At 44.2% G+C, this 13805-nt stretch overlaps 1 protein-coding gene across 4 annotated transcripts in view; it reads left to right on the plus strand.

Annotated features, from left to right (window-relative positions):
- The window catches only part of LOC149345681 (uncharacterized), a 77930-nt gene that overhangs the window by 4064 nt on the left and 60061 nt on the right, over positions 1-13805 (plus strand). For 3 of the 4 annotated variants that reach the window (XM_089586175.1, XM_089586178.1, XM_089586176.1), the window contains exons 2-5: positions 2179-2315; positions 4218-4301; positions 6744-6818; positions 9360-9471. In XM_089586175.1, coding sequence (XP_089442301.1) covers positions 4230-4301; positions 6744-6818; positions 9360-9471 — 259 coding nt within the window. In that variant the 5' untranslated portion in view covers positions 2179-2315; positions 4218-4229. Of the gene's footprint in view, positions 1-752; positions 893-2178; positions 2316-4217; positions 4302-6743; positions 6819-9359; positions 9472-13805 lie in introns of all 4 variants that reach the window. The other variant, XM_089586177.1, reaches the window with a different exon arrangement.

The raw sequence follows: 13805 nt of genomic DNA on the forward strand, positions 1-13805 counted from the left end.
ACGATTGTAAGTTTAGTAGAACAGAGTATTGCCTTTCATTTCTGAAGTTTTAATCGTGGTGATTTTTGTATAAAGTGAGAAAAAAATTCTTAAGTTGAGTTCTTGTGTCGTCTCTTTGCGCCTCTCTTTGAACATCTTTTTATTTTTTTCAAGTATTAGTGTTTATATCACAAGTTTTTTTTTGGGGCCTCGTGTGCGTAAGGGTCAACTACACATTGGAGCCATCGTGTGGTGGATGAAAGCGAAACAGCCTGGGAGAAGAAATTTAATTATAGATTATTTAGTGGTCATAGGTGAATACCACGCGGTGGTCCATGCGTTGTGATGTCTAACGGATGATTTGAAAGAAGAAAACATGCAACTAAAATTAGGTGTCTGTATTTCTTTTAACAGAGTCAAGCATTAATTGGCTGATTTCATTTTTCTGTTAGGATGGTCATGGTTGGCACTTGCTGTTTTTTGTTTAAGTCTAAGGGGGTTATGCGTTTGTTTAACGCATAACCCCCTTCCGGGTTATGCGTTGTGTTGAAGGTGAGGTTCAGGGTTGCGGCTTGACGGAACTGCGCTCAAGACGAAAAAATTTTAACGGCGCAAAAAGGCACACACACAGGAAAAGACAAAGAAAAGGAAAGTAAGAGCGCCATTACTACCAGCAGAGTTTATTGCGGATAACAGCCTCTTTTATACGCCAGTACATTATCATATCCCGAACCAGACAACGGGAAAACAACATGGTCACGATTTATCTACAGGCCAGTTCATCATCACACCCAGCACAAGACGACACCTGTTCCGACTAGGACAAGAGTGCGCCGCGGAGTGAAGGAGTTGATTGATGCAGAAAGAAGACGACTCGGTTTATTTACATTGTGTACAAGAGTAAAGATCAAATGTGAGTGACTCGGCCGCTCTTGTTGTTGAGATTTATAATGCTCTCGTTCCCTAAAGTCCCAAGTTAGAGTATGGTCTCACCATGGAAGGAGTGACCTGAAATGTTTAGTACTTGTACACACAGTCTCTCAACCCCACATTTACGGACACGCCCCCGTCACATGTTGAACCTGAGGGGGAGGCCCGTGTACTGTGCAATGTCAGTGTACGTTAAAGAACCCCATACTTTAAGAGCGTTAACTGCTGAGCTAGTTGGTTTTTAGACATAATATAAATGATTTTTAGCACAACGGGGACACAACACAAGAAAGACGACAGCACGGGCGCCCGTGTTGTCGTCTTTCTTGTGTTGTGTCCCCGTTGCGCTAAAAATCATTTATTATGTCTAAAGAACCCCAGGTGGTCAAAATTTCCTGAGCCCTCGACTACGGCGTCCCTCATATAGCCGGAGTCGCTTTGGGACGTTAAACCCCCTACACAGCATACAGCAGGAAAGGCGGATGTCGTCGAGGTAATGTAGACTGCGGTAGGTCCGCATGTGTAGCTGGTGATCCACACTTGTTGCTGACACCTGTTCTCCATCACATGTGACGCTCGAAAACAGAAAACTGGGCAAGTTGGAACGGATTCATCTTAAAGCAGCGCGATACACAGGACGAGTGAAGAGACGACACGAGTTCAATCTAACAACTAAATTTTATTTTTAGAAGGGTTAGATATATAAGCACCAAACACAACGATACAACACAAAACACATTGTGATAGCCCCTAAAGAACCCGTACGCGCATGCAGCCGAACGCTAAACGCCTCATCTCAACAAAGCCATCCAGCAATCTTTGCGCATGACAAGCACCTACTATCACCCTGTCGCCACACACTCCCCGAGAGCGCGAATCTCTTTTTCCACGAGATTAATGGAAGGCGAGGCGACATATGTCTCAGACTCCTGGCTTATCAGAAACGCCTCAACTAACTCCCTGCAGGTTGTGTTTGGTGCTTATACATCTAACCCTTTTAGGTATAAAATTCACTTGTTAGATTGCGCTTGTGTCATCTCTTGTTTCTTCCACTACATCCTGTGTTTCGCGCTGCTTTAACATGACGCTCGAAGTCTGAACATGGAGTCGAGAAAAAAGGCGGAAAGTGGTCCTTTGTTCTTAGACATATTCATGACTGTTGGGGATACGGGCGCTAGCTCGCAGGAGCTGTGCTCAGCATGTGAGGAGACGCTGGATATTGGGTCGTTTTGTGCTCTAACTTCAGTCTGTTGTTCTTGTGGGTCGAAGATGGGCGCACTCCGATGCGGCGAAGCACGGTGATTGGAGCCAGACCGGGCCCTTTCCTGGGTGGTCCGTTCCGGCAGGCGTGGGAACAATCATCGTCGAGTGGACAAGGGATGCTCGGAACCGCCCGGTAGAAACAGGTGTGCATCCCAGGCGAGACCTGCTGTCATTCCTAATAATTGCTAGTCATTGTTGCAAGAGTCAGCCTCAGATTCGTTGCCACTGCATCTCCCTTGCTTTATTTCTCTTCCCATGTGTGCACCTTTTGTCTTCAAGCGTTAGATATCTGGACGAGAGATAACCACCTTAAGGGTAATACTACAAAAACAAAAGCAATAATTTTTCAACCCAGAGGTAAACAGGCTGCCACGTTTGCTGACCTAATATTGAAATCTTCGAAGATTGAAACTCTGCAGTGCATTAAAGTTCTTGGAGCACATTTTTCCGAACACTTGCAGTGGGATGATCGCGTAAATTTTGTGTTTAACCGACTGAACAGTACGATAGGGATAGTAATCGAAACAGGTGTCTTTTACCTGAGAGCGTGAAGTTGATCATATACAGGTCTCTGTTCGCATCCTACTTAAATTATTCATTTCTAAGTATGGGGCACAACCATGGAGGGTAATCTAAACAATTTACTAATAACATGAAAGAAATTTCTACACATTATTGCTAACGTACCATACCTGCAATCTACCTCTCAGCTTTTTAAACAGTTCAGTATACTCAGAGTTAGTGAGATATGTAGCTTTCCGTTATCAATTATCACGAGAATATTATATCAGTCAAAAGTGCGGAAGCAATACAGCATTGCCAGACTATGCTTGGCCGATTCAGTGTACGCCACCAGGTCTGCCCCATTTTGGAAAATATCTACCTGCCGGACTAATTACGGTCAACAAATACTACATGATCGGTTACCATGTGTGTTAAATGACTATATATAAATCAAGGTATCGACATTTCTAAACTAAAGCTTTCTGATCTCATCACCATGTTCATCCGCTGAATCTTAACTCTATTGTGAACCATGTGATGCGCGCTCAGTTGGTGCGGTGTGATGTAGTGTATTTTGATAAGTTGAATGTTTGTACCACTTGCTATGGTTCCATTTTTATTGTTGTATATTTTGCTTTATGCTGAGTGAGCTAGCTGCGTCCTAGATCATTGCTTTTTTTGTGCTGTTCTCGCTGCTGCCAGTGCCTGATAAGTGGGGCCACGGACACCTCAGCCGTGCTTGAACGGCTTTTCTCTTGGCTCCTTTTTTTTCACTATATAGCAGGGGGAAAAAAAAAGAAGAATGAACGATTGATTGAGAGGACATAGTAGTAGCGCTAAAAAACAAGGACGAAAGGGTAGAGAAAGACAACACAGGCGCTAGTACATCAAATGACTTTATTCTCGAAAAGACCACGAATTGATAGGTGACAATCAGGAGCAAAAAAATAGTCAACAATCGAACCGCATGCGTGACGGCACTTCCCGATACAACAACTTCAATTCTGTAGTACAGAGATAAACATTAGGTTTGCTCACGCACGATTGGCTTTTCACGTGAATAAGGAAGGCTTCCAATGCCTCCCGCTCCTTCTGGTCTGCATTTACATACATCACTCGTGTCTGCTCAGACGAAGGGGTACAAGTTATTTTTTCATCATGCTTATATTGTTTGCAGTGTGCCGCCAAGTGTCCAGTGCTCGATATAGCAGCTGCCAGATTCTTGTGCTCCATGAGGCGAACGTTTATACCACGGCCGGTTTGGCCGATGTAGCATTTTCCGCAAGGTAGCAGAATCCGGTAGAACACATTGGTCCTGCACGCGGTAGACCACGTTGGCCCTGCAGGCCTGGTTGTCACCTATAAATTCGTTGTGGTTCTCGAGAATAAAGTCAGTTGATGTACTAGCGCCTGTGTTGTCTTCGTCTGCCCTTGTCCCTGTTTTCTAGCGCTACTACTGTGTCCTCTCAATCCAAACACCAACTAGCTCAGCTCTCTGCCTTGAATGAATGAATGAATGACACCTGCTTTGCTCACCGCAGGGTGTGGCAGCCATGGCGGAGAAGCACCGGGGGCCGTACGTCTCGTGCATCAGGAGCTTTGGCCGACCCATCTTGCCTCCACTGGTGAGCACAATATGCCATGGGGGGTGGGTGTAAGAATACCCACTGGCACACCAGATGGTGGCCCATTGGAGGAGGGTGGACTCTTACAGGTGGCAGCTTTGTGTGCACTTCATTGGTTGCAAAGTTCAGGGGGCTGTACACAGTCCTTTCTTCTACCGGTTTCCTCGCTGAGAGGAGGTGCCTGAAGCAGCCTGAGGCTCTTTCAAACATCCGAGGAAATTCGGCCAGATAACCCTTGGTGACAGTTTATTCCTCAAGGGTTGAAAAGCATAACAGTGATGGGGACCTAGATTCATACGGCAGATGCTGCAGCTTGTCATGGCCTGAAATTATTCCATTGCACAACCACATATATGCTTGTGTGTTGCTGTGGGGACACTTGTTTTTAGATGCTGGGCTGCTTTACTGTTCACTCTCCTTGAGACATTTTCCTGTTATTTGTTGACCTACCTCCCGTTTATTTTTTTTTTTTTTCATGTCGGCTATGTGTAGGATCTACACGGTCTTGCTCGTTCTTCTCTAAGTGCCGTAATATTCAGTATAGAGTCTGCACCCAGTCTGCAGATCTATTTTTGGTGAAAAATTTTTTTCACTGGATTGTCCGCACCAGGTACATAGCCTGCAAGAGCAAGGTGTGCACCAAGCACATAAAGATGCACATCCACGCAGAGGGCAAATCTCAAATTTTTTAAATAAAATAAATTTTTGCAATTTTATGCTATATTGGCGATGTTAAAAACGAGTACTGTATACTCTGCATCTGTGGATAGTCTGCGATGCACAAAGTTTTGGACTGTGTGTCAAAAAATTTGGTACTTGCCAGCAGTGAAATTTGAAGTGGTGTGAAAAACAGTGACCACACAGGATTGACAGCATGAGCACTGGGTCAGTGCTGTGTTGTCCTCATTTTTTTTTGTGCTGTTTCAGGTTTGCATGATGAGTGAGCGACTAGCAGGTAAATTTGCTCAGAGGCACATAAGTGGTCGAGATCAGCAGACAGTGATGACCAGACATGGCAGTGTCGACTACCAATGAACCACACATCACGAAAGAAAAAAAAATGGCTGTTTGCGTAGTTAGGCCGGATGTGAATTAGGTGTACTTTGTGGCCATTGTTTTGCAGTTTGCATTGTTTTGCATTTTTAAACCAGTTATAAATTGCAGTCCATAAAGCACAATCCACCTGTTCTATTAAATCGCCATAAAGATATGAATAACTTTTCGTTCAAAAAGCTACACGAGTACTTCAGTAAATTGTAATTGCCTTCTGCCTCGCATTTTGTGGTTATATAAATCTGCATATGTACCCTCTTTTGTGTGCTTTGTATATATGTATGTACTTTTTATATGTGTATTACTCTGTTTAATTTTGTACTGTATAGCATTTCTCCGCATATACTGCCTGTCGCTGCTCTGTAAACGTCTCCGGTACCCAGTCAAGGCCTAGTCGGACCTTTTAGCCCGGAGAACGTTCCAGTGTATAACTGGAGAATAAATTGAATTAAATTGAAAATTGAATTGAATTGTTTCCCACGGTCGCGCTTTGTCATTCGTGATATTGCTGTGTGCTTAAACCGGTGCGTATCAAGTGTGTTCTTTGTGTTGTGCGTATTTGCATCGCATGGATGAATCACAGTAGATACATAAGACAGTGGTTATACAGTCGTGCCGCGCTTCCATGTCAGTCACTTACTCTTGACTGTTACCAAGGCTCTCTTATGATCAGTAAAGTAGTTGTCCAGTATGTGCATACAGTGCTACGCACGTACACATGCACATAACAGTCTTAGCAAGTGGTAGCCTTCAAGTTATTTTTTTTTTGTTCTTCAAAGTTAGTTAATTTGTCCAGCCTAATTAGCTAACTTTTTAGTTATTGTCTGCCTCCTGCCCACGGGAAGACCAGAAGGACAAACGGCTTTTTCCGTGAATGCAGACTTGAGTGCCACTGCACTAAAGCATATTGTCACGTAGTGGTGGCTGCAGTCCGGCGAACAGGTTAACAGTGAGGATGTCTTCGAAACGAAAGTCTTTATTCGGGCTGACTTGCACCCGCAAAGAACTGAATCACTCGGCGGCGGCGTAGCAGCAAGCGTGCTCGGCGGTCGTCGAACGGAATGCCCGCCGCTCTCGGCCGTGCTCTTTTTAAAGCTGATAGTGAACTTTCGACATAAAGCTTGGAAAGTTACTAGGACACTCTGGAACAACGTAGAGTCGGCTCCGCCTGGATGCAATCAATCGAGATAAATCCAGGCGCGTCTTGCATCACAAAAAAAAACCCGAAAAAGCGGCACGCTGGCAGATTTTAAGAATGAACACACACTACAAACATTTGCAGCAATATTTGCACGTGACTGGTAATGTGCAGTGCAGATACTGAAGTGCGAAAGGCATAGGGATTGTCGGGAGTTGGGCTGAGTTGTGTCGTGTCCCTTGCGTGTGCAGATGACTGAGGAGAAGCGGCGGCTCATGCGACACTTCAGGGCCCTGGCCTGCGAGCGGGAGGTGGCACGCGACAAGGTCGGTTCTGCAGTTCTCTCCTTTAAGGGACTGTGGGCACCAGGTTTTTGCCTGTGTGTTTTCTTCTTTCAGACGATGCATTAGTAGACATCACTATGCATGGATCACCGTGTGGCATCTGCCTACAACCGTTAAATAATTCATAATTAAATTTTAAGGCGAAAGCACTTCAATAGCTCATCATTCCATTTGTCCGTCTGTCACACTATAGCTGTCAATCATCCTGACGACATCATCAGTGGTGTAATACACCGTAACCAGAAATCACTGAATTCATTCTGGCATAGTACTATGTTGTAACCATTAGTAATTAGTCATTAATTAGTACTGGTAATCAGTCATCAATTTGTGATTACCAGTGTATAATTATCAATTAGCCATTAATTTGTAATTAATCGTTGTTTATTATTAACCAATTGGTGAGTAGTCATCAATTTGTAATTAGTTAGAAATTAGACATTAATTTGTAATTGCATTACCACATGGTTGGCGGTGTGCTCGCTTTGCTCCTTGCTGTACTGTGCGATGTCAGTGCACGTTAGAGAACCCCAGGTGGTGGTCGAAATTTCCGGAGCCCTTCACTACGGCGTCCCTCATAGCCTGAGTCGCTTTGGGACGTTAGACCCCAACAAAACCAACCAATCTTGGTGCCACCGTTGTGTGGCGCTGTCATTTCGGCCGACCGAGTCGGACGTCTCCTTTCATTCGTAAACAGCATTTCAATCAGCAACAGAACCATCCGTAGTGGTGCAGAAAGGCTTTCGCCCTACGCTCTGTAGATGATTAAAGTGCCCTCTCTCGTCTTGGCGCTAGAGTAGTTACTGAGTGGTTAAATTTCAGGCGCAGTTATTTGTGAAAAAAAAATGGCACCACATTTTCTATAGTAACCTTGTTCAAAAGGTTTCTCAATATAGCATGAGTCTGCAAAACAGTTTTGTTGTGTCCTTGCATTGTTGCGCTTTTGGCGACTTTGACACAAAACGGGGAGACAGCACAGGGGACAGATGCACCAAGATCATGGTAATATCCGGCTAGCCCAATTTGAAATGCTATAAAAAGGGGGACATAGGTCAGGGGACCAAAAGATTGTATTTTTGGAATTGACAGCTATTATTCTCTAACTGTAGCAATTTTTTTTACTTGTGGAAATCAGTATTCCGACCATATCATTAAATTTGAATGATTGTATGGGCTGAATTTCCGCAGGAGCAGACGATTTGATGGCATAAAAATTTTGGACACCTGGCTTTCTTAGTATGTCGATATCTCAGCAGCTAGGACCGATAGAGATTTGTGACGGAACAGCGCGAAACACCGGGACAAGAGACAAGCGCTTGTCTCTTGTCCCGGTGTTTTGCGCTGTTCCGTCACCAATGAATAACCAACATGCCCAAGCTGCTGTCCTGGCCGACAGAGATGCCATTCGTTTTCTGCCTAAGGTAAGCTGAAGGCGCAGTGTTTGCAATAATCAGAGCACAGTTGTTCAACCTTGTTTCAAGAATTTGTAATTCTGCGACGTTTATCGATGCGTGCCATTCACACCGTGAATGTTGCTATTCCAGGCGTTGTAAATTTACTAATGAGGGTAAAATGGAAAAAAGAAAGGCCTTCGATTATTGCACTCTTTATACATTAGACGACATAGCCACAAATTAAAAGTAACTTTTTATTGAGCCATTTATTTTGTGGCGAGGTTATGATCAATGACTGATCAAAAATATCATTAGAGCTAAGTAATTTATGAAGAAGGCTATTTAAGATTTGAAATCAGCATAAAAAAACTGTGCAAGGTTGCTTAGTGTCATTAAGAGTGGACCAAAAGTAAGGAAAACAGGTCTAAGACCAGTGTCCTCCCCTTAAAGGGGCACTGAAAAGGAATCTGAACTAGTATTTTTTACCGCTGGAACTCAATCTACACGTTCCAAGTGTTCTTGGAAACATTGAATTATTGCCCTGTGCAGCCGATTTCCCTAATGTAAATCGGATTTAACGTCGCGCTCCTGCCTTTTTTTTTTTTAATTCCCCACAAACGGAGGGAGGAGCCAACCAACCAGCCAGTCCCGTGGCTACTTGCCGCTCTGCCATTGGCGGAGTGATACGTAATGGTCGGTGAAAGCAAAGAGTCTGCGCGCATTTTTATTTCCGTGGGCCTAATTTGCAGCTATGTAGTCTCTGACTAGACCTATTTATTCACGGAAACCTAAAAGGAACAAAATAGAAGTGAAAGCAAAGCTGCCACGTGGGTGCCTGAAAGGTACTCCATGCGTTGGTTGACTCCGCCCACTGTATGCGAGGAATTAAAAAAAAAAAAGCCGGAAGCCGGACGTCAGTCACATTTAAATAGGGAAATCGGCTGCACAGAGCAATAACTCGAAGTTTCTAAGAATTCTGGGAGTGTGTAGATCGAGTTCCCGTGGCAAAAAGGCGAGTTCAGATTCCTGTTCAGTGCACCTTTAAGTCTTGGTCTGCACAGCATCTGTGCCCCACAAGATCCTCAGCAGCCCTTGCCGCAAAGTGCTCTCTGGTTTTCCCCACTCCCAGCGAAAGAGGGAAGTGCATCTTCGTACCTTGCACGAAGCGGAACTGGGGCCTGGCGATGATGGCGAAGGGGATAGCCTGGACGTGTCACAGCTTTCATCGCTGCTCTCATTGGGTGAGTGGAACTTCCCTGGCAAGTTGGCTGCTGTGGCTCTCTTTTATCTTTTTTTTTTTTTAAGTTGGCATCGGGCACAAAGTGCAATAGTCATTGCCTTTCAATTCCTGCAGGAATACCGCTGCTCGCACATAGATGGCGCCAGAGTGGTGGGGCTCCTGAGGAAATTGGACGATAGTAGGCGGGCAGCTAAGGTATTTAAATGCTTATACAGGAAGAGCGTTGACTCAGAGTGGCGGAAAAGAACTAGAAAACTAACCAGTAAGTATGCCGGACAAGAGGACGGAGAAAGAAAGAGCATTAAATGACAGGTTAAAAGCACGGAAGTGAAAATTGGGACTAATTCAATGGAAAAGAAACGTAGTGTAGAACTATATCGATGCTGGAAAAGGCAGATCAGGAAAGATTTTTTCTATGATAACTCAAGTGGCAGTGCCCTACTTTTTGAAGCTAGGTCAGGGTGTCTTAGAACGCGCAGCTACAAAAAGAAATTTAACGAAGAAGATGACACATGTGCAGTGTGTGGTAGATCTGTGGAAACAACTGAACACCTCATAATCAAATGTGTGATGGTATCCATCCGGATGTCGATGCAGGTGCAGTCACTCTTTCTGAGGCCCTAGGGTTTAAAGATAGCAATGGTCATGTAAATAAATCTGCAGTGGAAGTCAGCAAAAAGCGATTGGAGGATTGGTGGCTGAAAAGCAGAGATGTGGCATAAGGTTAGAATTGTAGGGAACCGTAGTGAAAGAAGATGGTGAATCTTAATGGGAGTTAAGAACACAGTTAAAAAAATGAAGAAAGAAAAGCTGAGCATGGTGGCAATTGTCACCACCCAGTTTCAAAGGGGGCACTTCTATCCATCCATCCATCCAGCCTAGGGGTTTTAGGGGCGCTGTATGTGCCGTTGTCCGTCACCAGTGCATGAGCAAAGGTAGGGTGGCAAGGGGAGGGGAGGTCTGCCTTACCCTACTCTTTGGTTGGAAGCGGATACTGAAAGAAGCAGAGAAGGAGCTGCTTACGGCACTGGAACCCTGTCACGGTGGTTGTGCTGCCCAATATGTCAGACCCGTTTTTCGCTGCTGGGTTCTCAAGAGGATATGCACAAGGTGACGTGTCAGTCACTTCAGTTAGGCTGCTAGTGTTTCACTGCTTGATTGGAAGGGATTTACGGTGAATCTGTCTACAAACGTCGACTCCTGCACTCAGTTGGGTCACGAAAAGTATTTGTATCATCCGAGATTGGTATAGTCCGAAATGAACAAAATTCTTCGGCAGAATTTGCACAGATCTGTCTTTGGCTGACTAGGTTTACTTACTGTCACACGCAGTCGCTCGAGTGCAGCTGCTGCCAGCCGACTAGAAGTGCAGTCATACCTATGAATTGTGTTCTCACACCATGTGCTTCTTCTGAGTGATCAGGCATGCAGTCCTGTCGGCCTGGTTGGCACGAGGAGGTATAGGGCAAGTACTGCGTTAGTACAGCCGGCCGAGAACCGAGGAGTGGGAGGAACTGTTTCCCTTGGGTGCAGGTGTGTTTTAAGTACAGTAGAATCTTGATGTGAACCTTGTGGACTAGCAAAAAGTATTGTCGCGAACCGGAAGGAGGGCAGCTGCAGACACAGAAGGGGCTGAGTTTAACCTCTGACAACCCAGCCCATCCCAAGTGCTCCTTGTGCGAATCTGTCCGCTTCGTCTTCCTCGCAGCTCAGCGGGAAGGTGGTGCGGGTCAGGCACGTGGCTTTATCACCAGAAATTGATATCATGAGAAAATAATGGGAAATATATTTCGCAAATTTATTTACAGTTCACCGAATGCTATCCCACGCTGAGTCACACCTTCACCTAATACATTTAGAGCATTGAAGAATTTTTTCCGTCACACAGAAGCGTCTCAGTAAAGCGACACTATATGCGCCTGTGGCATGGCATACTGCTGTTGATCTACTGAACATGGCAGTCTGAATGTAGAATGACCTTTCTTTTTTTCTTTGCTAATATTTATGTCATACGATAGTGTTTCAGTTTGTATAATGTTGTTTTGTATTGCAATTGTTTCACTCCACACTGATAAATATGAATGTTTTTTTCTCCTGATTCGTCAGTAGACTTAGTATTTGTATTCATTTTGGGATCCACGGCTAGCCTCTGGCTAAGGATCCTTGAGTGTCTTTATGTAATTGCATGTGTACTTTGAAAATAATAAAGAAGAAAAGAAGAAGAAGAATATACTTACTGTCGTGTGCTGCGCCGCCTGTTGAGCATGATGCTTACTGTGTGGCTGGGGGGAATATGAGAGCAGCTCCAGTATATAGTACAGTAAAACCTCGTTATTTTTTCTTGCATTTTTGGAAAACTGTATTATCCGGCAAAACATGTCATCTGCACTGCCTAAATTTCAGGAATGGATATGTTGAATGAGGTACAAAGACACTGATAATTTCATTTCATAAAAATGTCTATTCGCATTTCTGGTACAAGGTCTGACCAGCTCCTTTATGTAGTGCTTGCAGGCTTCGGTCCGCATTAAGCGGAGAGCAAACTTTGCAACACACGTGGTCTCTTGGAAGTATAGTATTGAAGATGCATGCATCTTAGATGCTGTTTTTTTTATACATTTCGTGTACCAGTATTAGGTATCGCTTTTCAAAAATAAAAGTATCGGAATAACTGTATCGAAAATATGCTTTTAGTGTATCGTGTATTTGATGGTACTTGATACTCAAATGAAGTGCACCGCATGTTTTCAGGCTGCTGCTAGTCAAATCTTTGAGCGTGTGGCGCACGCTTAGTGGGTGACGCACTGAAAAAAAAAAGGGGGGGGGGGGGGGGAAGGGAAGAATTGGGAAGCGATGATGTAATGCGGTTGGCCTTGTCAGTAGTCTTTCTTTCTATGTTCGTTGTTCGGCAGGCAGATGACATGCAGAGTACAACCTCAATAGAACTTTGATAATTTGAAATCGTATATTTTGAGTCAACTTTATTTTTTGTCAGCCAGGGCTACAAGTTGGATGGTAGACTTCTACATGGCAGTACTATAGGGTAATCACAAAGTTTGTCCAATAAAGGTAGTGTGTGTCCGCAGTGGAACTTTTACCTGGATTTATTTTTTTGCGGTGGTTGGTAAAGTCGAATATTTTTCGCAGTCCCAGTGACTTCGAATTGACTTTGAATTAATGAGGTTTTACTTCATGTTGCGTTTCAGACAGGCTCACTGTTATGGTTGAGACAACGCCCCTTCATGGCTGTTTCAAGTTGCGTTGGTTGCTAAGAGACATCGAAGACACCCTTTCTCGCTCAGGAGCATACAGAACGCTAGTTGTTTACTTTGTAAGCACGATAAAGGTCACGCAACTTTTCCACGTGCGGGTCAATCTACACGGGCAACATCAATTGCATGAGCTGACACATTCCTTTCATTTGGAGCAGCAACGCTACATTAAGCCATTGTTCTCAAGATGCACCAGTGAAACTTGAGTTTCTTGACTATACCTCGAGGATGCCCGCGTTGAGGCGGCTATGCTTCACTCTTATCCGTTGATAAAAAGGTCTGTCTTGAAGGGACGCTGAAGTGGTTTTTTGAGAATTGGAGGTTGTTCAAGAATTCAAATCTATGAAGGTTCACATCACATCACTTTATTACCTTAGGGACCCCCAGTTAGGGGGTATTACATAAGGGCTGGGTACAGATAGAGTCAAACTTTATGTACAAAGATGTTATTTGTTAAATATGGCAGTTATACAATTCAGCAGTGAGGGTGGACAGCATGCAAAGGTTTTTTCCTCTAGCATTTAAAATGGTGAAATAGTAGTAGTAAAAGACTTTTAATTTTTAATATGGTGAAATAAATATAGGTTAAAATCGTGACGATGTCCAGGCTTCTCCTCATTGCGTTGGAGAATGAGGGGAAACTCGCAGTGACGTCATTATCGCCGAAATTTCGAATGTTCGCTGAAACAATACTTTGCGAGCTTCACCTTCGATGGCATTGGTTTTCCTTCATGAAATAACTGTTTCTTCGCTGGAAACGCGACGCCGTCATGCGTGACGTCATTATCAGGGGCCTCTGCCCGTCGCTGTGCACTGCAGAGAAGCCTGAGTGCCAGCACCACTTCATTCGGCAATTATGTCACCATTTCAGATAGTTGTGCAAATTGATATCGCAGGCTTTACCTGCATGTTTCTCAGATTCAGCCCTTTTAAACTCATTGAATTCTAAAAGCACTTCAGTTGCCCTTTAAGGGAATGACGTGATAGCATAAATGGGTCCTTTCAGTGTCCTGGGGTCCTCTTTGCATATCATTTCGCAGACATGGACACTGTTCTTTATTTT

Source organism: Amblyomma mixtum, chromosome 4 (assembly GCF_055824585.1).
Source record: "Amblyomma mixtum isolate Tamu chromosome 4, ASM5582458v1, whole genome shotgun sequence".
NCBI classification, from domain to species: domain Eukaryota; kingdom Metazoa; phylum Arthropoda; class Arachnida; order Ixodida; family Ixodidae; genus Amblyomma; species Amblyomma mixtum.